Source organism: Chroicocephalus ridibundus, chromosome 16 (genome assembly GCF_963924245.1).
Source record: "Chroicocephalus ridibundus chromosome 16, bChrRid1.1, whole genome shotgun sequence".
Classification (NCBI taxonomy): Eukaryota; Metazoa; Chordata; class Aves; order Charadriiformes; family Laridae; genus Chroicocephalus; species Chroicocephalus ridibundus.
In genome coordinates, this window is record NC_086299.1 from 2,554,104 (window position 1) to 2,575,739 (window position 21,636).

Below are 21,636 nucleotides of genomic sequence, written 5' to 3' on the forward strand. Positions count from 1 at the left end.
ATGAGCACACACAGGTGTATATATGCGTCTATGCACAGAGCTACAGTTCTGTGCATAGATTTACATAAATGTGTAATTTTTATATTTACGTGTGTGCATATATAGGGACACGGGTGTGTATGTGTATATATGGCTATAGATATATATAGGTATTGGCAAAGACAAGTGTGCTTCCGCGCCCAGAGGGAGCGAGAGCACACATAGACAGATGGGTATCTACCGCTATGTCTAAATTACACGTATGTGTATGTCCCTGTCTCTACAGGCCTGTGTTTATAGGTGCAGGAGTATATACCTACCCAGCCAGGTATTGCTATAGATACATCTGCACATCTATCTGTATATACACACATTTATGTATATATCTATTTGCGATTTTCATGCGTGCATATATATAACACAAATATAGCTGTAGTCACTATATTTACATGGATATGTACACATCTATATATCTACATATATGGCTATATCCACAAATATACATCTACATCAGTGTGTGTGTATACAGATTATGTATGTAATTTGTATAAATGTGTGCATATATAGCTATAGTAAATATAGTATACATATATATCATAGTATACATATGTAATTTTTACAGATGTGTACATGTATAGCTATAGTATATATAGTATACATACATACAATAGCATACATATGTAACTTTTATAGATGTGTGCATATATAGCTACATCCATCCATCTCTGTTTAAGTAGGTGTCGATAGCTATAGATCGGTATAACTACGGGGCTAGGGCTAGAGATGGATCTGCAGCTCTAGGTACAGCCGTAGATGTACGTGTAGGCGCGCACGTGTCCCGTGGGGCTGTGTGCCCATATAGATGCATCTATATGTAAATACAGCTGAAGGCAGGTGTAGCTCCAGGGTCCTGTCTCCCCAGCTGCCTCCAGCCACGCACACAGAGGTGAGAATAGGTGTAAATTCTTGTGTGTGTGTGTCTGTGTGTGTGTGTGTCTGTGTGTGTGTTGCCCACTCGTGCTCGCACACGCTCACCCCACCGAGCCCAGCCCGCTGCTGGGCTGGGGCTGCCCCCCACCCACAGGGCCCCCCCTCCCTATCCCCGTCCCCCCCCGTCCCCCGCGCCGGGAGCGGGTGCTGTGGCAGGACTGCAGCCCCACGGCGCTGGGAGGGCAGCGCAGGCAGGGCAGAGGCGAGGGGCCGGTGCCGGCTGGGGAACAGCTTCGTGTTGTCGGGCTGGTGGGCGTACAGCACCCGCTCGCGCCCCGCGCCCCCCCCCCCCGCACCCCCAGCCACGCGGGGGGCGGCAGCCACGCATGCAACGGGTCCCCGCGCCGCGCTGGCGGCACCCGCGGCGCCTTGGGCTGCGGGCAGGGCGGCCGGGCAGCTCGGGGCTTGCCCTGGCGCGCTCCCCGCTGGCGGCCATCCCTGCGCCCCGCAGCCGGGTCGGGTGGAAGCGGTGCCGTGGTCCGGGGGAGCGCTGGCTCTCGGCGCTCGCGGTGCAAACCACACTTCTCCACTTCGCTCCAACAAAGCGTAAGCAAGCGAACGGGCGGCGAGGGCGGCGCGGCGGGCGGCGTGTTCGGGCACACGCTTAGGATCGGTAGTCCTTCTTGCTGTAGGGTTTGTTGCCCAGGATGCTATCAATCTCGTGGACGATGGAAGACGACAGCTTCGGAAGGACCTGTGGGGGACGGGGGACACCACTGGGAGTCGGGATGGTGGCCCTGGAGCAGGCGGGAGGATGCAGCCGCCGGTGGCACGTGGCCGTGCCGCGCTCACCGCCTCCACCCTGCCACCTCCGTGCTCCCAGCCCCAGCTTGCCGGCTGAGTGACCCAGTTAGGGAAAGCCGAGGGTGGGCTCGTTCCCTGCCGTCTCAGCCCAGCAAAGCCTTGTCTCTGCTGCTTTAGATTCAGCAAAACCCATAATTTTTCTCTCAAGCCACGTTTGCAACCTCCTTTTCCAGCAGTGAGCGTTGCAGGACCGGGCGCTGCAGGAGCTCCAGCGGCAAAGCGGGCGCGGGCAGGCGCTGCCCCGTGAGAGGGGTCTGCTCGCCCTCCCGCCCCCCCGGTGAAGCCCCCCCTGTGCCGGTGCGGCGGGGGGCACTGACCTGTATTGCTCCGATATTCTCCATCAGCTGGTCGGCGTTGGAGGCACCCAGCAGGACGGAGCTGACGCCCTCGTTGCGCAGGCACCAGGCTGGGGAGGAGGGAGAGCAGAGCCTGAGCGCGGCCCGGCTGCCCCCGGCGTCCCACGCGCGTCCCCCCGGTCCCCCCCAGCTCCTTACCGATGGCGAGCTGGGGCAGGGTGCAGCCCAGGCGCTCGGCGATGGCCTGCAGCTCCTTCAGCTTCGCCTGCTGCCGCCGGCCCTCCTCGCTCAGGATCTTGTCCTTCAGCCACTGGTACCCCTGGGGGGCGGGAGGGGGCTCGGATGGGGTGTCACGGTGGGACTGGCGTTTACTGGGACCTTGTGCATCCCCACACTCCCTGGGTCGTGGCTCCTGGATCTCTTGCTCCCGTGGGGACCTTGTGACTCTCCCACGCCCCCCATCCTGCTGCGACCCCCCCCTCCAGCTGGGCTCACCTTCAGCGAGGCGCGGGAGTAGGGGGGGATCCCCCCGTCGTATTTCCCCGAGACGATGCCGCAGGCCAGCGGGGACCAGGTCATGGCTCCGACACCTGGGGACAGAGTAGAGCAGGGGGTGACACTGCCGCCCCCCAGGCCCCCCAGACACCGTGGCTGGACGTCCCTGGGGACACAGGTTGTGTCCCGCTGACCGCAGCGCTGGGCTTTTGGGGGGGCTGGGAGGGGACTGCCGCCGCCATACCTATCTTGTGGAAGAGCTCGGGGAGCTGCACCTCCACCTTCTCCCGCTGGAACATGTGGTACTCGGCCTGCTCGCAGATCGGCGGGATCAGGTTGAACTGCCGGGCCACCGAATACGCCTCCTGCCGAAGAGCCAGGACCCTCAGTGCCCCGCCGCCCCGCTCCGGGCCCCCCACTGACCCCCCCCAAGCCCCCAGCCGAGCCCTGAGAGCTGCCCCAGAAAATAATTACGGCTCCAGCGCATCTGCAAGCGCTTGGCTCCCGACAGCTGCTGTCTAATTAAATCAGCGTCACCGGCGGCAGCGGGGCTGCTCCGCCGTGGCTGTCCCCGGCCCCCCGGGCCCCTACCATGATCTCCATGGAGCTCCAGCGCGAGGTCCCCCAGTACATGGCCATCCCCTGGTTGATGACGTGGGTCATGGCTCGCACCGTCTCTGCCGGGAGGGAAGGGGAGAGCGGCAGGCGGGGGTTAGCAGGGCGCCGCGCTGGGCCGGGGCGGGGTGGTGGCTCGTGCCGTGCCGACGGCTGGTGAGCATCCTGCTCCCCAATGCCCAGGAGCTGGGTTGTGCCCGGAGGATGCATTTGGAGGAGCAGGATGGGGACCAAGGGAGTAGCCGCTTGGGATGTGCCGGGGACCACGGCCAATGCCGACATGCCACCGGCGATACCGGGGCTCTCCCGGCACAGGGAGCAGCCCAACTCCTGGCACCGGCCCCACGCCCCGCCAGGTACGAGCACCGGCGCCGCACTTGGAACCCAAAGCATCACCCGTGTGCTGAGACCCAGCAGAGGGAGGGAACGAACCCTGGACCCCAAGCGAGGGGCACCAGGGGGTCTCTGGGGGGAGCCGGCGCTGAGCCATGCAGGCCAGGGCTAAGCCAAGGCGCTCCTGCAGCCAAAGGCGGGCAGCGGGGGGGTGAGGGGTGCGAGGTTTGCCTGGTCGGCACCGGAGCGTGCGCCCCGGTGTGCCCACAGCTGCCCTGGCGAGGGGGGGCCCTGCCGCGGTCCCGGCTGCAGAGGCTGCCCCGTGGCAAGGACCGCGGGGAGGCTGCCGACCCTCTTCGCTTTTTTCCCCTTTAACCGCAAGATGGTCTGAAGGGGCGGGGGGTGTTTTTGTTGTGCTGCTGCTGCCTGTGCGTTCTATGGCGGGGTTTGCTCGGGGCGGGGGGACGGGGATGGAGTCACAGAGGAGTGGGGGGTTCTGCCCCAGGAATTGCCGCTGGGACGCAGGCAACGGCTGGCGGGCAGAGTGCGGGCAGGGTGTACCTTCTACGATGAAAGTCCTGGACTTGGAGGAACTAAATGGGTCCCCTGGTGATAAAAGAGAGATTTAGAGAGAGTGGATTCGGTCGCTGCCGGGACGGGGGCAGCGTCCCCCCGCCGTGCCGCCAACCTGCCCCCACCGCAGCCCAAGGGGGTCCCGGCACCGGGCTGGGGGCGGCAGAGGCTTTAACCGTGGTGTGAGCGAACAGTGGCAGCGGAGGAGCGGTTTCTGCTTGGGAAGGGAAAAAGCCCTTGAAATAAAAGCCTGGCACAAACCAACCGCGATGGCGATGAAAGGCGTCGGGGAGGAGCACAGCAGCGTGGCGCGGCACCCACCTTCCATCGGCGTGTTGGGGTCGGGCCGGTTGGCGAACACCACGTCCACGTACTCCAGCTGCAGCCGCTCCAGCGACGCCTTCAGACCTGCCGCACCGAGGGGACCGTCAGGCGCGCCGGGCTCCCTGCCGCCCGCCCGCCCACGAGGAGCCGGCACAGCCGGCAGCGCCCGGGGAGCATCCCTACCTTCTATGATGTGCTTTCGGGACAGACCCCTCTCCGTCTCAGCCCTGGAAAAGGCAAGGTGAGTGAGAGCTCGGCGTGCGCCGGCCGCTCTGCCGCGGGGCGGGCGCGATACCTACTTTCCTCCCCAGAAGATTTTGGTGGTGATGACCAGGCTGGACCGTCTGCAGGGAGAAAGAGAGAGTCAGTGGCGGCGGCACCGGCAAAGCCCCGTGTGCCCTGCCCGCTCCCTGCCCGCACTCTGCCTGCTCCCTGTCCGTTCCCTGCCTGTTCCCTGCCCGTTGGCACCGTGGTGACTAGATTTGCCTCACAGGAACGGTGCCCGGCTTACCTCCACCCTTTCTTCTTGATGATGTTCCCCAGCACCACCTCGGCCCTACAAGAGAAGGGGACGTCAGCTGCCGGCATGGCGGCCGGGGCACAGCGCGAGGCCCCTTGTGCTGCCGCCGAAGCAGGGTACCTACTTGCCGGCGGCGTAGACTTCTGCCGTGTCGAAGAGATTAATGCCGTTGTCGTAGGCTAAAGTCATCAGCTGTTCCGCCATCTGTGAGAGCAGGGAGGGTCAGTCGGGGCGGCGCACGCTCGCGAGCACAGTGAGCTCCGGCACACCGCGTGCGCCGAGAGCAGCCCCCAGCCCATCCGCTCCCCACCGCGCTCGGGAAAGGCTGGGGAGGGACGGGGCGCGATTCTTACCTCGTCTGTGATTTGCCCTCCAAAAGTCACCCATGTCCCTGCGGAGGAGAGAGGGTGCACGCACCGTGAGCACGGTGAGCACGAAATGCCGCTGCCCCGAGACCCCAGCCACCCACCCCGGCTCCCCTGGCACAGCCCCGGCACGCGGCAGCCACGGTTGTCCCCACCGCGTGCGGCATGGTGCTCCCAGCACAGCCCGGTCACTTCCTATCATGTCGGAGGAGAAAAAGAGAGAATAATTTGACAACTTCTGGGCTGCGTCTCAAAAGTGCCGCTGGGCCGGAGGGAAACCCTTTCCTTCCCTTGGCAAAGCCTCACCGGAGCAGGCGAGCGCCGCCCTCGCCAGGGAGCGCTGGCACCAGCCACGGGACGGAGGGGACGCCGAGGGGCTGTGGCAAACCCTGGCACTTACCCAGGCCCAGGCAGGACACACGTAGCCCAGACTTCCCGAGGTTCCTGGAAGACAGAGACCTGTTAGAAAAGCCGCGAGAAAGCCCCAAAACGCCGTCTCATGCACCCCCCTGCCACCGAGCGCACCATCCGCGTGGGCTGGGAGGAGCGGTGGTGATCCCTGGTCCCCGTCCCGGGTCCCCATCCCCACCCCTGCCTGGGATGGTCCTGCAGTGAGGGTCCCCCCCATCCCCGGCCAGGTGTGCCACGGCTCGCTGTCGGCACGGCCAGCACCGGCGCGGTGATGCTCTTTCCTAGACGCAAAATAATCGCTGTGCCTGGCAGGGTAACCGGGAGCGGCAGCGGGCAGTGGCATGGTTAAAGTGGCTCCCTGTGACAACGCCGGCATGTCCGTCTCCCCTGCCAGTGCCACCAGCGCGGGGTGACAGGGCAGGAGCAGGGGGAGATGGCACGGCAGCATCAGGCCTGGAGCATCTCACATATGATGTGAGCTGCGCCCGTTCTCTGCAGTGTGGCTCAGTGCTCGCATGGGGAGCGGGTGCTGGGGAGCAGGGCAGTGCCCTGGAGAAATGGAGCACCCCTGAAAATTTGGCTGGCACAAAGAGCCGAGAACAGCTTTCGGGAAGGGGGCCAGGTTGGCAGACGCCTTCGCCGCGGTGATGGAGAGCCAGTTTCTTGTTAAAAATGACAAAGGCTCGAGAAATGAGCGTTAAAATAAATAAAGTGTAGGTGAGCCGCGGCAGCTCGCCCGCGCGGGTGTCGCGTAGCAACCGGGAGGCACCGCCACCGCCGGCACGGGCACGGGGAGCCGGGCCGGGAGCAGCCGCGATCCCACGGCAGCGGTGAATCGCAGGCTGAGCTGAGTCGGGGCATCTTCCTTCCGCACCACCGCGTTATTGCCCAACATCTGGAGGCGCGGGCGCTCCCCCCCAGCCCCACATTATTTTTAGAGCGTTTCATGGCGGGGAGAGGCCATGGGGCAGCGGCGGCTCAAGACCCCATGACAGGGGGTCGTGGCGGGGAGCAGGGGGCACCAGCCCCGTCCCGGCCATCCCAGGCTGCAGGGACATCGCCAGGGTCCTCTTGGGCGTGCGGGCACCAGCAGCACGTCGCTGCTCACGGCTTTCCTGCCCAAATGTGGCTTGCCCCGTTGCACAATGGAGACGTTAGGAGATATTGGGGGAGGCCAAGTATCCCCCCACACTGCACCCTGGCCTTCCCATCCCATCCGATTGCATGGAGCATCCTCCTGCGCCACTGTCCCCCCTGCAGCCACTGGTGGGGATGCCCAAGCCAGTCACACGCTGCCTGGGTGAGGATGGCCCCCGGCACGCTCCTCCTTGGGATGGGAATGCAACCGCAGGGCGCGAGCGCCGAGCCTGGAGGATGCCACCACGTGTGGCTCCAGCGCCACCACCGCAAGGGTTCGGCATTTGAGAGCTGGATGGGGCCACCCTGGACCCCTCCCCAGCACCCGGGCAAAGGGACTCGGCTGATTTGGACAATGATGGTGGGTGATGGCTGGACTCATCCCCACGCTCTGCCGGCCTGATGCGCTTTGTGCCTAACGTCGGTCACATCTGGGCTGCAGCGGGGGCACGCAGCGGCTGTCAGCTGGACTGTGGTGTGCACGCTCAGCCCGGGGGGAGCCCCAGCCCCGCGCCTGGCTGCACGCTCAGCCCGGGGGATGGAAGCCCCCCACGCTCCACTCCGGTGCCAGGGACGTGGAGCGCATGAACCCAGTGGGTGCTGGCTGGGGGGGGGCACGACATGCACATGCTGCCCCTTGTTTCCAGCCCCACTGCGGGCAGCCGAGCTCCGAATCCTGGCTTACAGCTCCCCACACGCTTCGCAGGGCAGCGAGTCCGTAACGATGCCATGGCAGCCCATGGATTAACACGACTCTCAGACCCACACCCCCCCCGCCCCCGGCTCAGCAGGCGCTGGGGATCCTACTAATCCTACCCCAAATTTTAGGGTCCCTTTCCCCCGCATCCCGCTGGTTTTACGGATCGAAGCCAGCCCGCGAGGAGTGCGCAGTGAGGAAGGCGATGGAGGCGCACGGTCAGCGCTTTTAGCACCGAGGAACGTACGGAGCAGGACGCGAGCCGGGGATTCGGGGGGTGCAGCCCCCCCAGCCCCTCTCCAGCCCCCCCCCCTCCCCCGCCGCCCGGTGAGGACCGAGGAGGCAGCTCCGCCTGCCCCGGCAGCGCCCGTTCTCCTACCGGTACTTCATCCCCGGCTGCTTGCCGCTGGACTCGCTGGAGGAGGGGGCGTTCTGCACCGAGAGCTGCCCCAGGCTGCGGGCCACCATGGCCACCGCCCGGAACTTGCCGCGGGTGCCCAGGCTGGGGCTGCCGGCATTCTGCCGGTTCAGCCGGTCCTCCGCGCTCCGGCTCTTGATGCTGTGCTCGGAGCAGACGAAGGAGACCTGCATGCTGCTCCGCCGGGCCCCCGCGCCTGCTGCCTAAATTTAGCCGGCGCCCCGGGGGAGGCGGGGAGCTCCTCCCGCCCCCCGCTCCGCCGACGTGACGGCGGGGGCTGCTCCGGCACCCTCCTGCCCTCGATATTCCGTCGGCGCAGGGGGCGGGCGAGCGGCGCCCGGGGGCCGGGGCCGGCGGGGAGGGGAGAGCCGCGGCGGGGGACCCCCCCCCGAAGGAACCCCCCGCCCGGCATCCCCGCCCAGCCCCGCTTTGGGGCGCAGCGGGGGGCTGAGACCCCCCCGGGGCGGGGGAAGGAGCCGCTTGGATCGCGCTGCTCAGCATCGCTCCTCCCCACGGCATCTCCCCTCCCCACGGCATCCCCCCAACCCCACGGCATCCCCCCTCCCCGCGGCTTCCCTCTCCTCCCCACGGCATCTCCCCTCCCCACGGCATCCCCCCAACCCCACAGCACCCCTCTCCTCCCCACAGCATCCCTCTCCTCCCCACAGCATCCCCCCTCCCCACAGCATCCCTCTCCTCCCCACGGCATCCCCCCAACCCCACAGCACCCCTCTCCTCCCCACGGCATCCCTCTCCTCCCCACAGCATCCCTCTCCTCCCCACAGCATCCCCCCTCCCCATGGCATCCCTCTCTCTGGCGGATGCGAGCCTGAAACAAAAATCTCCCGGCAGGAGAGAACGGAAAGAACGGAAGCCAAAAATACATAAAATATTTGCCATCCCCTCTTCAAGTCTGTTTTCACTATCACGCATAATGCAACAACATCAATTGTTAAAGAGGAAACACCTGATACTCAGAAAATAACAGCCTGTGGGAGGAAGGAATCGAAAACTTCCCAACCTGTTCCAGTCCCACTAATCTGAAAAAACCCTACACCTACTGCGAGGTTTTTTTGGGGGAAGGAGATACAAGGAATGGGATATTTGACCCCCATGCTCTCAGCATGGGATTATTGTCTGTCACGGCAAAAAAATGAAAGAGCAATCCTTTTATTTTCAGCCCAAATTCACAACACATTAATAAAATTGTTCTTGGGAAAATCTGAGGTTAATCAAATACACACTCAGCCTTACTGTAATTATCACGTTAAATACAATTAAGTGTTTAACCAATAGTTAGAAATAGAGATCCTCTTGCTTTTGATGAGCAAGAGACAGATCTCTAATGACACTGATCCTTCACCAGCTCTGGCCACTATTTTACCTTTAAAACTGAGGGAGGGGAAGTGAGGGGCTGTTGAAGAGGGACCAGTTGCCCCACTCGGGGCCGTGGCACCTCCCAAATTTTGCCCAGCACAAGCCAAGCGGATTAAAGCGAAGCCCATCGGCATCTCCCACCAGAGGAGGGAGGTGAGCTGGCCGTGGGACCCCACCGGCCATGGGACCGCACCGACCGTGGGACCGCACCGACCGTGGGACCGCACCGACCGTGCCCCACCCCCAGGTAAGGAGCCGGGAGCGGGGCCGGGGCTCAGCTTGCGGGGAAATCACGCACATTCGTCCCCGACCTAATGCGAAATCTTGTAATCTCCTCCGCTTCCCTCTGCCGCAAAGCTCCTTAGCCGGGTAATCCCGCCGGCTCCGGCACTGGCGGGGGGGGGGGTTGCAGCAGCAATTGGCAGCTCCCCAGAGGAGGAGGAACCCCTCTGGAGACTTTGGGGGTGCATCCCCATGGCCCCCCAACCCGCAGCGGGCAGGTGCCTGAAGGAGCATCGCTGGGGGTCCCTGTGCCAGCCTCTGCCCATCAATAAATAACCGCCCCATGAATATTAGATGGGCTCCTGCCACCGTGTAAATGTTACCTCTGCTGTTGTGAGCGGGGGGGAACCTGACCCACGGCACCGCACGCCAGGAGCCGGCAGAGCTGCCGGCCCCGGGGGGTTTGCTGCAGCGGGGAGGCCGAGAGGCACCCCAGCATTTGATGTCACCAGGCTTTCGGAAGAAAATGTTAAGGCACAAGTGTAAATATCCCTAGAGAAAGCTTAATTTTGGGGCCCCAGGGAGGACGAGGGAGGGAGGGAGGATGAATTCTTAGTGCCCGGGGTAACCCAGGCTGGGAAGGACCTTGGGGGAGCTCTGGTCCAACCTCCTGCTCCGAGCGGGGTCAGTGCTGGGATCACACCAGGTCGTGTGGGGCTTCTGGGGTCTGGTCTCGACGGATGGGGACCTCGCAGTCTCCTGGGGCAATCTGCTCCACCAGCCGTAGGAGCAAAAGCTTTTCTATCAGCATGTGAAGCCACTTGACTCTAGATATTTGAAATCGTGAGACAAATGTGACCACTAGTGGCCTTTGAGACACTTCTCTTTCTGCGAGAAGATGGGAACGTACACCCGTCTCTGGAGGCAGAGCTTTGTCACTAGACCACTCTGTGGGCCAGTCTGTCCTGATGGAGCAATTTCCATCAATACAAGGTATTTCTGGGACGTAAAGCAAGGAGGACCCTCTTGGTTGGACCCTTGTTGAAGAGAGCAGACGGGGATTCAGGTGCCCAGAGCAGCTGTGGCTGCCCCATCCCTGGAGGGGTTCAAGGCCAGGTTGGACGGGGCTTGGAGCAGCCTGGGCTGGTGGGAGGTGTCCCTGCCCAGGGCAGGGGGTGGCACTGGGTGGGCTTTGAGGTCCCTTCCAACCCAAACCATTCTGGGATTCTCACAGAGGCAACAGCCACCGTCCCCAACCCTGCCGCCCCTGGCCCAAGCCTGAACTGGCTTATTGGGGGAGCCCATCCCCGCGCCCCATCGCCCACCTGCGATGCTGGGGGACAGGGGGAAGGGACGTGCTGGGCCAAACAGCCTCGTGCCCTCAGAGGAGCCGCGGCCGATTCGCCGGCTGCCTGTCGCGGCCTCCCGGCACACGCGGTAACGGGAAGGACAAAAGTCATCTGAAATCCTGATCACCTCGCGCCGCGCCGCGACCCGCATGCAAAATTAATGGAGCGCCAGCGAATGCTCATCAGATGGACACAGCGTCTCCGCGGCTGTTCGCTCCAACTGCCTCATCTTTAAAAGCGCGGAGCGTGTTTGCGCTTGAAGCTTCCCGACAGCAAAAAGGAAAATCAAGTGAGAAGCTCAAAGACCATCGACCAAGCACGAGGCAACGGCGCTGCCCCACTGCCACACACGCCGCGCGATCGCCTTTCGTGCCAAGGGCACCGGCTCCTCCCGACCTTGTCGTGGCACAGGGAAACCAGTGAAATCCTGCAAGCCAGGCGTAAAACCAGCGACAAGCAGCATTCCCTGCTCCGTCCCCGCATCTTGGGCCACATTGGCTGCCGTGGCCGGCACCGGCGCTGCCTTACCTGTACTTCATGCCGGTGGTGCAGGCGGTGCTGTCGGCCAGGGAGAGCCCGTGCATCCGCAGGAACTCCTCCAGCGTCTTCGCCCGCGCCGCCGCCCGCACGTCCCGCAGCCGCCGCAGCTCCAGCCCGTCCACCGGCCGGGGGGCCGGGGGCAGCCCCCACTCGGGGGGGTGCCGGCTGGCCACGCTGCGCAGGCTCTCGCTGTACGTCATGGAGAGCATCCCGCCGCCCGAGCACGGGCTCTGCCGGCCGGCCCCGCCGCCGACCACTCAGCGATGCTACGGAGAGAGCTGGGAAAGCGCCCGCCGCCACGCCGGGCTCTGCCGATGCTCACGGGAGAGCCGTGCCTGCGCCGCGATACCGGAACCCCGGTGGCACCCACCCTTGCACGGATCCACGGCAGGTCTGCGGCACAAGGAGGGAAGCGCAGGAGCCCTGGCAAAGCCAATCGCTTCAGCAGAGCAAAGCCCTGGCGGCGGGGCCGGAGAGCGAAGGAAGGGAGGCGATGGCAGTGGGGGCTGCAGTGGGTGCCCACCGTGGCTGCCCCCAGCACGGTGAGCTGCTGCCGCCTGGCACGTGCCCCGGCTGCACCACGTCCCAGCGCCCACCAGCAGGGCTGCCACAGACCAGTGCCCAGTGGCGTTCTGGGGCCGGTGCTGCTTAACATCTCTGTCGGCGACACGGACAGTGGGATGGAGCACACCTTCAGCGAGTTTGCTGACAACACCAAGTGTGTGGCGCAGTCCACACGCTGAAGGGAAGGGATGCCACCCAGAGGGACATGGAGAGGCTTGAGGTGGGCCCGTGCCAACCTCATGAAGTTCAACCAGGCCAAGTGCAGGGTCCTGCACCCGGGTCAGGGCAATGCCAAGCACAACTCCAGGCTGGGTGGAGAATGGCTGGAGAGCAGCCCTGAGGAGAAGGATTTGGGGGTGTTGGTGGATGAGAAGCTCAAGAAGAACCAGCAACGTGCGCTGGCAGCCCAGAAACCCCCCGCAGCCTGGGCTGCATCCCCGGCAGCATGGGCAGCAGGGCGAGGGGGGGATTCTGCCCCTCTGCTCGGCTCGGGGGGACCCCCCTGCAGTGCTGGAGGGTTCAAGGCCAGATTGGACGGGGCTTTGAGCAGCCTGGGCTGGTGGGAGGTGTCCCTGCCCAGGGCAGGGGGGTGGCACTGGGTGGGCTTTAAGGTCCCTCCCAACCCGAACCATCCTGTGATTCCGTGGTTTGCATCCCCGTGTGGGACGTGGTGAGCCCTGGGTGCCGGCTGGGGGGGGTGCGAGCAGTGGCACAATCGCTGCTGTTGAGAATCCGGCACCGTGTGCCGATGGGTGGGAGAGGCCAGGACGGGAAAGGTGTCCCCACGGGGCTTCTTGGGGAGGGTGGGCACCTGTAGAGGGGCCGTGGTTGCCGAGTGCTCGCCGATGGCTGCCATGCCTGCAACGGGCTGCCACAACCCCGACGGCCGGCCAGCAGCTTCCCCAACAGGCTCCCAGCCGGAGCGGGCTGCCGAGAACAGCCTGCGGCAGAGCGGGCTCCTCACACGCCGGGGGTGCTCGCCACCCCTTTGGTGGGATCTCGCCGGTGGTGGCACCGGCATCGATTTCCCTGCCGCGCTCCACAGCGTCCCTCGCACTCAGTGTCTGGAAGAAGGAGCGGGGACCGAGGCCAAAACCGCGGCGCTGGTGCCGAAGCGGCTGCTGGGAGCTGGGAGCGCACCGTGCCAGAGCTGCGGCGGGGCTCCCACTGGTGGGCTTTTCTTTCCCTGCGAAGCTCAAATTTACGGGAGCCGGAGCCAAAAGCGAAGTGCACTTTCCCGTTGAGGTGTGACCTCCAGAAAAAAGAAGAAGAAATCCCAGGAGATGCCGAGCAGCATCTGGCAAGGGGGGGCTGAAACCCTGGGGAGCTCCTGCGATACCCCGCACCGACGGAGAGCCTCCCGCGCTTCTGCTCTGCAGCAAGGGCTTGGGAATGCAGGGAGATGTGGGAAGGGGATCCCTCTCCTGTGGCAAAGCCAAACCGAACGCTGGCCACCAGCCTCCTCTTCCTGCCATGCCCCAAAGCCGGGCCCGGAGCCGGCAGTGCCGGCATCAGCCCTTCTCTGCAGCTGGGGGGTTTAATTTGGGCAGTGCCAGTGGCTCCTGCTGGGCACGGGCACAGCACCCAGCCCCGGGGGAACCCCTTGTCCCCAGCGGGACCCCCTCACCCCCCGGTGGGATCCATTCTCCCAGTAGCAGGTGGGAAAAGCCTGAGCCGGCTGCACCGCTGCTCCACAGCCTCGCCGCGCTGCCATGACGTGGCTGCAGCACGCGGAGCTGGGGCTTTGGTCTGGGATGCTTTGGGGACTGGGGCTGGGATCCACCGGCCGCCCCATTTCAACACCTCCCTGACTTTCGGCTGAGCAACGTCACGGGGCAGCAGCGAGAGCGCGGGGGCAGCGGGTTCGCCCGCGGGCCGTTCGTTAGCAGGAATCCCGATGCTGCCCGAGGGACACGGAGCAGCGGGGGCTGCAGGAGCTGCCCAAGCCCAAGCAGTGCCGTGCCCAAGCGGGGAAGGAGCGGGGATGGGGACGGGACACAGGCTCTGTGGGATAACGGGGGACCGTTACCGCAGGTCAGGGGCACAACAAGTGGGTGACAGTCGGGAGCGCAGGGTGGCTGCTTGGGAAGGCGTCCCTCCAGCCCAGCTTGCCAAGCTGGGAACTTGTTGGCAATCAACAGCCTGCCTCAAACCGAAAAGACCCCAAACCCCAAACGAAAACCTCCCCAAGGCAACAAACCCCGAGTCACCCCGCACAGCAAATCCTCCCTGCTGCCCGCGGCGGGCTGTGCCCGGCCCCGCGTGCCCCCGGCCCCGACTCACCCACGCACCGGGAATGCTGCTCATCCACGGCGGAGCTCTGGGCGGCCGGGCTGCCCCGCGGCAGATATAAGAGACGCGGCCGCCGGGTTTTTATGCATTAGGGGAGTGTCGGCGCTTGGCGTCCAAAGCAATTGGCGGCTGCGACGGGCCCCCCCAGAGCCCAGCTTTCTCACTGCGCTCCATTAGCCCTATTAGGGGATTTTCTTCCTCGCAAAGGGGAGCTAAATTATTCATGGCCGCTTCGCTAAAAGCCCGAGGATGCGCCGCTGCTTTATCAAACCTGGCATCGCCGCCTCCGCCCGCAGCCGACCCTCGCCTCGCGGGGACAGGTCCCGCGCCACCGGCGTGCGGAGCGGCAGGGACGGCCGAGGGCCATCGGGGAGCAGAGCCGGTCCCCTGTGGCGGACACAGCCCTCCCTGTTGTCCCCACGGCAGCACCGTCGGAGCCGGGCTGTGGCAGGACCGAAAGACGGACTTACGCGGGCAGGAGCCCTGAAGCCGGGGTGGGTGACGGGCACCGGCGGCAGCTGCCGGCAGGCAGCCCGTGGGCAAGCCGGCTCCTGCCTGTCGGCCTGGGCAGCCTTTCCCACCAGATGTGCCCAGTGGTTCCGGATGCGGCCGTGCCTGACCAGTTTGGCAGCCAAAACCCACCCGTGGCTCAGGCTCGGCAGCACCTGCAGTGGCACATAGCCGGGACAGGCACGCTCGCGGTGCCGCCTGGACAGGGTCTCCTCCTCCCGCCGCGCACGGGGATGGAGCAGGGAGGTCACGGCTCCCCTGGGGGGCAGCCCCCCGTCTCCCACCCCATTGCGGCGAGGCCGGACGCGAAGCGCCTGGGAGCATCGAGGCGGCTGCTGGCACGGTGTGCGGGGAAAAGTGCCGCCTTCATTTCAGACGGTAAAAGGACTGGCGGGGGGGGGGAATCGCGTTGCCTTCTGTACCACTTAACGACGCTCCTCTTAATGGAAGGAGCAGCGGAGCGGCTGGCCGGGTTCCTGGAGCCGCCCTTGGGAAAAGCCAGCGGGCTCTTCCCAGCGCAGCGTCGGTGCAGGATGCTCCCCCCACCTCGAGCCGAGCCCCGCGCCCCTGCGGTGGCTGCCCCCCAGTACCCCCCCAGCCATGCAGGGGCTTCGGCCGCGTCCGCTCGCCGGGGGGATTTTGGGGAGGGGAAGGGCTGGGTTACCTGTAGAACTGGAGCTGGCGCTTGGGGCTCCCGTACCTCGCGCTTCCGACAGCAAAGGGGAGAAAGAAGAAAGATGCCACAAACCCCGTTAGAAAAGTGATGCGGGACCGTGGCAGAGCCGGCGGCCGCAGGGAGGGTCGGGGCACCGGCAGCGGGCACCGGCACGCTCCCCGAAAGTAGCCACTCTTCCCATAACAGGCATCAGTGCCCAAAAATGCTGCTTCTGCCATGTAGGTTTTTAAGTCCTGGAAGTTTTTGCCCAAAGCGTGCCCGGGTGGTTTTGGGGGTGCCGTGGCCCCAGGTTTGAGGACCCACAGAGCCCCCCCAGTGCCGCCCCATACCCTTACCTGTAAATCATCCCTGGGGAGCCCGTCTGCCGCAGCGAGAGTCGCGCCGGGGAGTCAGTGGTGGATTCGGGATACATGGAGCCAGCCTGGGCTCCCCGGAGCCGCTCGCCGCCTCACCCCTGCCGCAGGGGAAGAGAAAAAGAGGAAGAAACGTGGGTTTTTGGGGCGCCCACATGACGGTGCTTCCTGTTGCAGGAGCTCGTGAGCCGGATGGGCGGGTGGCACGGGCAGCGGTGCAGGCAGCGGCAGGCAGGGCACAGCAGCCCTGCCAGCCCCAGACCCCCCACCCCGACCCACTGCCGATCCCATACCCGTTCCATCCCTGCCCTGTGCCCGCCACCCCCAGCTCGGCTGCTCTCCCCGAACTTCTGGGGCTGCCGGGAAGGGCAGAGCGGGGCTGCTTGCTGCCCACCTCGCCGCCCGCCTGGCTGCCCATGGGAGGTGAGCAGGGCATGCCACAGGGCAACCCAGCCACGGCAGCGAGCCACTGACCCGTGCCGTGGAGGTCTTACGCCATATCAGGAAACGGTGAAGAAATGCAGGCCTGAAAAATTAAACATTTTGCTGGTGTTTAACACTAAAGCAGCCCCCAGAGGGTTCGTCTGCAAGGGATGAGCCAAGGAAAAGAAAATAGCCCGGCTTTTCTTGCAGTCTCTGCGTGACTGTGTGAGCGAGGGTGCAGGAGCTCCGAGGAAAAGGGGGGCTTGCCCCCAGGCACACGACCTCCCTGTCCCCATCCCCATGCCAGGGGGGCCTCCAATGTGACTCCCTACTCCCCATCCCGCAACACCGTCAGCAGTTTCCAGTATCACAGAAAACCACCACACTTCCCTACAAAACTGGGGCTAATTTTTAAATTTAATGTGTCTTTATTTAGGCCCGTGAAATGCCGCAGGTCACGAGCTGCTTTTTTTCCCCAGATGGGGACTGAGAGATGTCCACGCTCCTTCCTTGGCTGCCCTGGGCACAGGGGGAGCGTGGCCTTGCACGGTGTGCTCCCGTCCTGGCAGGCATCCTGCCTGCATCCTGGCACAGCCTGCCCGCATCCTGCATCCCTCCCACATCCCGGCACGGCGTGCCTGCATATTGCATCCTGCCTGCATCCCAGCAGGGCATGCCTGCATCCTGCATCTCTCCCATATCCCGCATCCTGGCACAGTGTGCCTGCATCCCTCCAGCATGCCTGCATCCTGCATCCCTCATCCCTTCAGCATCCTGGCACAGTGTGCCTGCATCCCTCCGGCGTGCCTGCATCCTGCATCCCTCCCGCATCCCTCCAGCATCCTGGCCCCGCGTCCCTGCATCCCGGCGCAGCCCCTGCAGCCCACGCGGCCCAATGGCAGCGGCTGCGGCAGCCGAGCCCGTCCCTGCGGAGCTGCCTGCCCGCCCACCGCAGCCCCCGGCCCCGCTGCGGCCCCGGTGCAGCCCCGGTGCAGAGCCCCGTCTCCTCCTCCCCTCAGCGCCGCAGAAACGCGGCTCCCTTCGGTCGCAGCCACCCCAAGCTCAATGAAACCGATTTATTTTTGCGAGGGCAGGAGGGAGCTGCCCCCCCCGCGGCCCTGGACCATTACACTGCGCGACCCTGCTGAGTCCCCAAAGCCGTTGCGACCCCGCCGGCTTCTCCCGGGGGATGCTGGTGTCACCTTCGCCGGTCCCTGCGTCCCTCTCCTGGCAGCAGGCAGCTGCCTGCACCAACGCAGGGCAACGGCAGCCGCTGGCCCGGGCAGTGTCTTTACGCTCCTGCAAGTCGCTTCATGCCCACTCAGCGTCACTTAATTAGCGGCATTATAATGAAGCTGAAGGGAGCTGGGGGGATGTCCCTGGATCCCCCCTGCCCCAGCCACAGTGGGGGCAGCCATGCGGCTTCCTTGCCTGCATGGCCACAAGCCGAGACTCAAACTTATTGTAGGGCTTAGGACTGGCTCTGCCTACACATCCTGGGGATCTGTGGGGTGACGAGCTCAGCTCGCCGCGGTTTTCAGCAGGACCCTACACCCCTCATCCGTCACCTCGTGGTAATGCTGGGGGGACAAGCGCGGTGCCTGGCAAGTCTCTGTCAGCATTTGAGGAACTTTGCCGGGAAGCGCTGCTGGACCACTGGCATACGGGGCAGGGCTCGGCATTCTGAGGAGCCGGAGCATGCCGGCCCCTGGGGCCAACCCGCACCTCTGGCTCCTCCGAGCCAAAGGCGCTGCCGAAAGCCTGGTCCCCTTTGTGCTTCCCCATGACCACTCCTGCCCCGTGAGTCTGCAACTGCAGGAGCTCCTGCAGGGTGACGCACAGAAAGGGAAGAAAAGTGTTTTCTTTTGCGGGATAAGCCTGGGACCTGGGTACGAGGGTGCCCCAAATGCTTGTGCTCCCACTGGGCTCCATCCCCATCCCCACCCCTGGCCAGCACAACGGGGGTCACTGAGACACTGGGAGGGATTGTGGCTGGGAAGCCCCCAGGAGCCAAAGCTCTGCTGGGCCAGCCCCGGGGAGGGTCTGCAGACCACAGCCTCCCAAACGCTGCCGGCAGAGCACGGGGAGGCGGAACTGCACACAGAATTAATTTGAATATAGGGACGAAGCCTCTGCACCTACTGATGAGCCTGAGCCCCCGAGGGTGAGGCGTTGGCGTGGGGGGAGCTGTGGGACCCCTGTCCCAGGCATCCCAATGTCCTTCCCAGCTGTGCAGGCGAGGGATTGCAGGGGAAACATCGCTGAGCATCTCCCCACTCCGGGTACCCATCCCCGTATTTCTACCCCTGTTTTACCAGGTTTGTAAACAGCACCCTCAGCAAATGCCCCCCCCACCCCACCCCCCCACCCCCCCCCGAAAAAACACCACGGGAAAGGTGACTTTAGCACAATTACCTACACCGCCCTGCTCTGCCTTGCAAACAACGGCTTTTGACCCGGTGCCTCCTGCCGTCACCTCTCTGTGCCGGGTGCTGGGTGCTGTGCCCCCCCACCCAGCGCTGCAGGGATCCGCAGAGCGACAGCAGCCCTGCCCCTTCCCTCTGCCCGGGGAAGCCTCTGCTGCAAAGCGTCCTCCCCCTGCCACCGCGGCCCGTGGGCTCGGACATGTTTTCAAGCCGGTCATTAAGACAAGGAACGCGGCAGGTGCTGGGGATGGAGCTGCGACACGTGAGGTCGCCCGTGACCGCGCTGAAGCGCAGGCACCCGGCGCTGCGCGGCTCCCGAGTCAATGACACAGCCCAAAACCACGCGCAACACGTCAGACGGGGTTATTCCTGTATTCCTGCTTTGCCGTCACGTACACCGGCAGGAAAGCAACGGGGTCTGTCAAGCAGCTGAGCCCCCGCGGGTCCCCGGTGTGCAGCACCGGCAGCCTGCGACCCTTCCCAGAAAGCCCGTGGGCTCTCCGCCACGCATGGCTGAGCCACCGCCATGGCAGCGCTGACCCCCCCCAGTACCCCACCTACCTGCTCCGGAGCTCTAAGGGAGGTGTGCAGTCAGGAAGCAAAAAAAATGAAATAAACCCCCCCAGCTGCTGGCAGAGCTGGAGGCTCGGCAGGTTCCGGGAAGCGGCGCCGGTGCCGGTGCAGCCGCGACAGCCAGAGGCAACCCCAGCAGGTGCCGGTTCCTACCCCATTCCCGCTCTGTCCCTGGGAAAAGGTGTCCGGCGGAGGAGGGAGGCTGAGCCCCCGGCACCCCGGGATGCGGCAGCACCCAGGGATGCTGCAGAGCCGTCCCTGCCGCTCTCACATCCTGACTCGGCAAGTTTGGCTCCGCCGTGGCGTGCAGCCGTGGCGTGCAGCCCGGCTCCCCATCCCGCCGGTGCCTTAACCGTGTCGGCGCCGCAGCCTGGCTCCGGCAGCACGTGTGGGCGAGCGAGAGAGGAGGCTCATCCAGCAGCCCTGGGGAGCCTGGACCAGGACGCTCCCATCATTGGACGCCTTTAAATCATGCTGGGTGTTTTTCTTTGAAAATAAAACCAGAGTGTCCGCAGACGATGCTGCGGGGCTGCCTCCCAGCACCGGGGCTGGCCCAGCCGCCGCGTCTCCCCTGCCAGCTGCCTGCCCTTCTCCGCTTCTCATCGGCTTTTGCTTTTTGGCCTTCTTGGGCAAAAAACCCAACCTGGAGCGTGTGGTTCTGAGACATCCCGGTAATGGGAGCACACCGGTCCCCAGCAGCAGCACAGCACTGTAATCCTGCAGCGATAACCCCACCGATGCGGATGTGTTGAACATGAAAACCAGAGGCCAAACCAGAAAAAAGGGGTCAGGGTTTCGGAATTGTGCCGCAGAGTTTCTTTCGTTTATAAATTAGCAAAACCCTGGTCCCTCTCCATCTGCCTAGTCCGGCTCAGCTTCACTGCAGCATCCTGCCAGCTCCTCTGCCCTCCCAGCGTGGTCCTGCTGGCGACGGGGCCAGCAAGCACCGTGCCCACTCTGAACCGCGCTGGCAGTGGTGGGGACCTGCTCGGCACCGCCCGGGGGGTGACCCCAGCAGGTTTCCCTTTCCCTGCTGTGGCAGCTCCATGCGCAACGTGCGACAGATGAGGAAGGACGTGAACCCCATCCTGTTTGGGGAGCACTCCCCAGCACCAGCATGGCAGCAGCTTTGCTTCCCCAGCAGACGGCGGAAATTACTCCCCCATCACAAGGAAAACAGCCTTAAAAAGTAGAGGCCTGAGGGGCTCGTGAGCCAGTGAAACCAGGAGTTTACGGCACGGCTGAAGGAAAGGCCAAGGGGAGCACTTGGACAGGGCATCCTCGGGAGGGGGGTCCTCCTTCCTAACCCCCCTGCGTGTCACTTCGGGTAATGGAGCCACCATCTTCTACAGAAAATGCTGCGGTTTTGTCTCCGCTGTGCGTCAAGCGGCTCTGATTACAAACTAGGGGAAGACGTTTTGGGAAAAAAACAACATTTCCATTCTCCTGCCCGCGGGTCTACCAGCGCGTCGTGTCACCGGGGTTTACGCGCCTGCTGCTCCCTGGTGTGATGCCACAGGGCCACCGGCTGCCCACAGCCAGGCATCGGCCCGGGGCCGCCCTGCGACACGGGTGGGCAGAACCCACTGTCCCCGCTCCCAGCAGGGCTCCTCGGACCGGGAACGGGACCCACTGGGCAGAGCTGGCTGCGGGGAGAGGGGCCGCCGAGGGACCGGCAGCGAGTGGAGCCGTTCCCGGGGGCAGGAGCAAAGCGCTGCCCGGCGCCAGGGAGAGAAAAAATCGGAGTCTGTGCGCAAAAACTCTGATTTTCGGGCGGAGCAGGGCACGGGAGAGGGCTACCCGAGGGAGCGCCGCCCGGAGGAGGGCACGGCCGGTGCGGGCACCGCATCCCGCGCCCCGAGCATCCCCCTCCGTTCCCGCGGAGCGCTGCCGGGACCGCGCCTGCGCCGGCCGCCCCCCGTTAACGCCCGGCCGCGCTGGGAGGATGCTCAGGGCGCAGCCGACGCCGTGCGGGAAGGGGCACCGGCTGCCCCTCGCAGCCTCCCCCGTCGCTCCCGGGGCGACGAGACAGGCGTTACCGGAGGACGCCGGGGACGGGCGTGCGGCGGCGCGGCCTTACCACCGCTCTGCCCGCGGCCATGCCCGGCTTCGCCACCCGCGCCATCGCCATCGCCGTCCCCCCGCCACCCCCATCGCCCCCTCGGTCCCGATCCCGATCCCGACCCCGGTCCCGATCCCGCACCTGCCCGGCGTCCGCCGCTCCCCTCCGCTCCGCCGCGGCGCCCTCGTGGGGGGCCGGCCCCGCCCCGCCCGCCGCCCATTGGCCGCGCCGCCCGCCTCTCCAGCCGCATGCAAATGACGGGGGGAGCCGCGCCGCTCCCATTGGCTGCAAGCGCCGCCCGGGCCCCGCCCT

At 64.7% G+C, this 21,636-nt stretch overlaps 1 protein-coding gene across 6 annotated transcripts; it reads right to left on the reverse strand.

The window, feature by feature from the left end:
* Positions 1–1,190: 1,190 nt before the first annotated feature.
* KCNAB2 (potassium voltage-gated channel subfamily A regulatory beta subunit 2) lies at positions 1,191–21,566 on the reverse strand. 6 transcript variants are annotated; one of them, XM_063353739.1, is made up of 16 exons: positions 21,466–21,566; positions 15,823–15,941; positions 15,476–15,517; positions 5,695–5,738; positions 5,283–5,320; positions 5,054–5,133; positions 4,921–4,965; positions 4,709–4,753; positions 4,593–4,636; positions 4,407–4,493; positions 3,156–3,241; positions 2,809–2,929; positions 2,565–2,659; positions 2,268–2,388; positions 2,091–2,179; positions 1,191–1,663 (listed from the first exon to the last, which is right to left on the reverse strand). In XM_063353739.1, exons 2-16 carry the CDS (start codon positions 15,897–15,899, stop codon positions 1,574–1,576), a joined length of 1,104 nt encoding a protein of 367 aa, XP_063209809.1. In that variant the 5' UTR covers positions 15,900–15,941; positions 21,466–21,566; the 3' UTR covers positions 1,191–1,573. The 6 variants fall into 6 exon arrangements, with proteins under 6 accessions (XP_063209809.1, XP_063209810.1, XP_063209812.1 ...); XM_063353740.1 differs by lacking the exon at positions 21,466–21,566 and adding an exon at positions 19,251–19,572; XM_063353742.1 differs by lacking the exon at positions 15,476–15,517.
* Between the last annotated feature and the right edge of the window lie 70 nt (positions 21,567–21,636).